This window comes from Penaeus monodon, chromosome 15, assembly GCF_015228065.2.
Source record: "Penaeus monodon isolate SGIC_2016 chromosome 15, NSTDA_Pmon_1, whole genome shotgun sequence".
In the NCBI taxonomy this organism is placed as follows: domain Eukaryota; kingdom Metazoa; phylum Arthropoda; class Malacostraca; order Decapoda; family Penaeidae; genus Penaeus; species Penaeus monodon.
In genome coordinates, this window is record NC_051400.1 from 38,945,840 (window position 1) to 38,947,876 (window position 2,037).

The 2,037-nt window shown below is 56.5% G+C and overlaps 1 protein-coding gene across 1 annotated transcript in view; it reads left to right on the forward strand.

Annotated features, from left to right (window-relative positions):
- The window catches only part of LOC119582025 (nesprin-1-like), a gene marked incomplete in the record, with an annotated part of 55,788 nt that overhangs the window by 51,734 nt on the left and 2,017 nt on the right, over positions 1-2,037 (forward strand). The window contains 4 exon segments of the mRNA XM_037930234.1: positions 182-353; positions 582-1,151; positions 1,300-1,379; positions 1,770-2,037. Coding sequence (XP_037786162.1) covers positions 182-353; positions 582-1,151; positions 1,300-1,379; positions 1,770-2,001 — 1,054 coding nt within the window.

Genomic DNA, 2,037 nt, shown 5'->3' on the forward strand with positions numbered 1-2,037 from the left:
GAACCACACGCCCACTTACACACTGTAAATGGTAGACCCGTAGCCCTCCAGTAGCGTAGGAAGGCGGGGCGTTGAGCCTCCCCGCCCTGCCGCTAGCCTTGGGTGTGAGGTAGCCCTGGTAAGCAACGCGGATCCTGCAGTAGCCGTAGCTGACCACGCATGCGCATGTGTTTGCTTACAGCGAGACGTCTTCCCTGACGTGCCCGCTGTGTTGCAGACGCAATTGGCAGCAGTTCGAGAACGACATGTGGCGCCTAGAACAATGGCTCACCCACGCCGAAGCCACGCAGACCACGCAGCACAGCCCGCCCACGCCCATGGAGCAACTGGAAGAGGTTGCCCAGGACCACAGGGTAGGTTACACCATACAGATGCTGGGGTGTTGGGGTGTAATAGCAGAGGTTTTTCAGGCGTAGTCATGGCTTAGTGATGTTCTCGGGCTAGTTTTTATCAAGGCCCAAATAGCATACAGACCTTGGTTTTCAGCAGGTAAGTATCGTGTGACATTGCTGTCTATATCGCTGAGTATAACGGGCTTCACCCTCGACCAGCGCGGGATGTGACTGCTTTTTGTCTCGCAGGAGTTCCTGATGGACCTGGACGGCCACAAGTCGGTGATCATGTCGCTGAACATCATCGGCAAGCACCTGGCCGAGCACACCCGCGACGAGCGTCGTGCCACGCGCGTGCGGGACCGCCTCACCGCGGCCAACCAGCGCTGGGAGGCCGTGTGCGCTGCTGCGTCCGTGTGGCAGGCCAAGCTGCAGACGGCGCTCATGGGCAACGCCGAGTTCCATTCCACCATCTCAGACCTGCTGGCCTGGACGGACACCACGGAGGAAAGCCTGCACAAGATGGCGGCGGAGGAGGAGACGGAGGAGGCCGCCCTGCGCGAGCGCGCTGGCCGCGTTCTGGACGTGCGGGCTGAGGTCGAGCGGTGTGAGCCGCGCGTCGCGTCTCTGCACGAGGCGGCGCAGCACCTGCTCACCACGCAGCACGACGACCAGTGCGCGGCCGTGCGCGAGCGCCTGGCGCTCCTCTCGCGCCGCCTGCAGCTGCTGCTCCAGCTGTGCTCGCAACAGCTTACCCAGCTGTCGCAGCTCCTGGGCCAGGACTTTACCAGCTCGCTGGCGTCCCTGGCGTCGTCGGGGGTGAGTAGGGCCGAACTGACGTTCCCAACACGGAACTTGGGCATATGTGTTCATTTTATATCATTGTCAGAAGTTGCATGAAATCCGACCGTAGGAAACTGCACCACTGCACGTAGCACCTCAAATGCACACTGTCTTTTATTTACAGCTGTACGAGTCTGCCGAGTTCTCTTTCTCGCGGCCAACTTCACCAAGCTCCCTGACTGCCAGCTTCCATTCCGATGTGCAGTACGTACAACTCGGCCGTGGGAACATGTCGAGCACCTTCGGTTTTCTTGAGTTCTTAGCGCATTCTTCCTCATTTTGGTTCAGTAGATTTTTGGTAGATTTCCTATTTTTCTTTTTCTTTTTGATAGAATTTCAGGTTCACTTTCTGTTTGACTTGAGTTGCTTCATTTTTTTCGCCGAAGTATCGTATTCTGTTCACTGAATGCATAGGTAAACTGCCACACAAAGTATGATAAACGTGATAAGGTTAAGAGATAAACTAATCAAATTTTAGAAATGACAGGGAAAGAGATCACGCTATTATCTAAAGCATTAAAAGACTCCAGCCCCCTCTTAGATAATAGTAATAACACAGCAGCTACAATTTCCCACTCACCTTCCTCCCCGCAGTGACGGCTACGGCGCGGAGGGCGGCGACGAAGGCGTAGTGAGACGCTCCTACAGGTTCTTCGGGCGTGTGATGCGAGCTGCCCTTCCCATCCAGGCCTTGATGTTACTCATGCTCGGGGTGGCGTCTCTCGTGCCCACCTCTGAGGACGATTACGCCTGTAACATGGCCAACAACTTCGCCCGGAGCCTCGACCCGATGCTCAGATACCCCAACGGACCTCCGCCATTCTAAGATCGCCTGTCCAAGGTCGTCCTTCGAAGGTCCCGT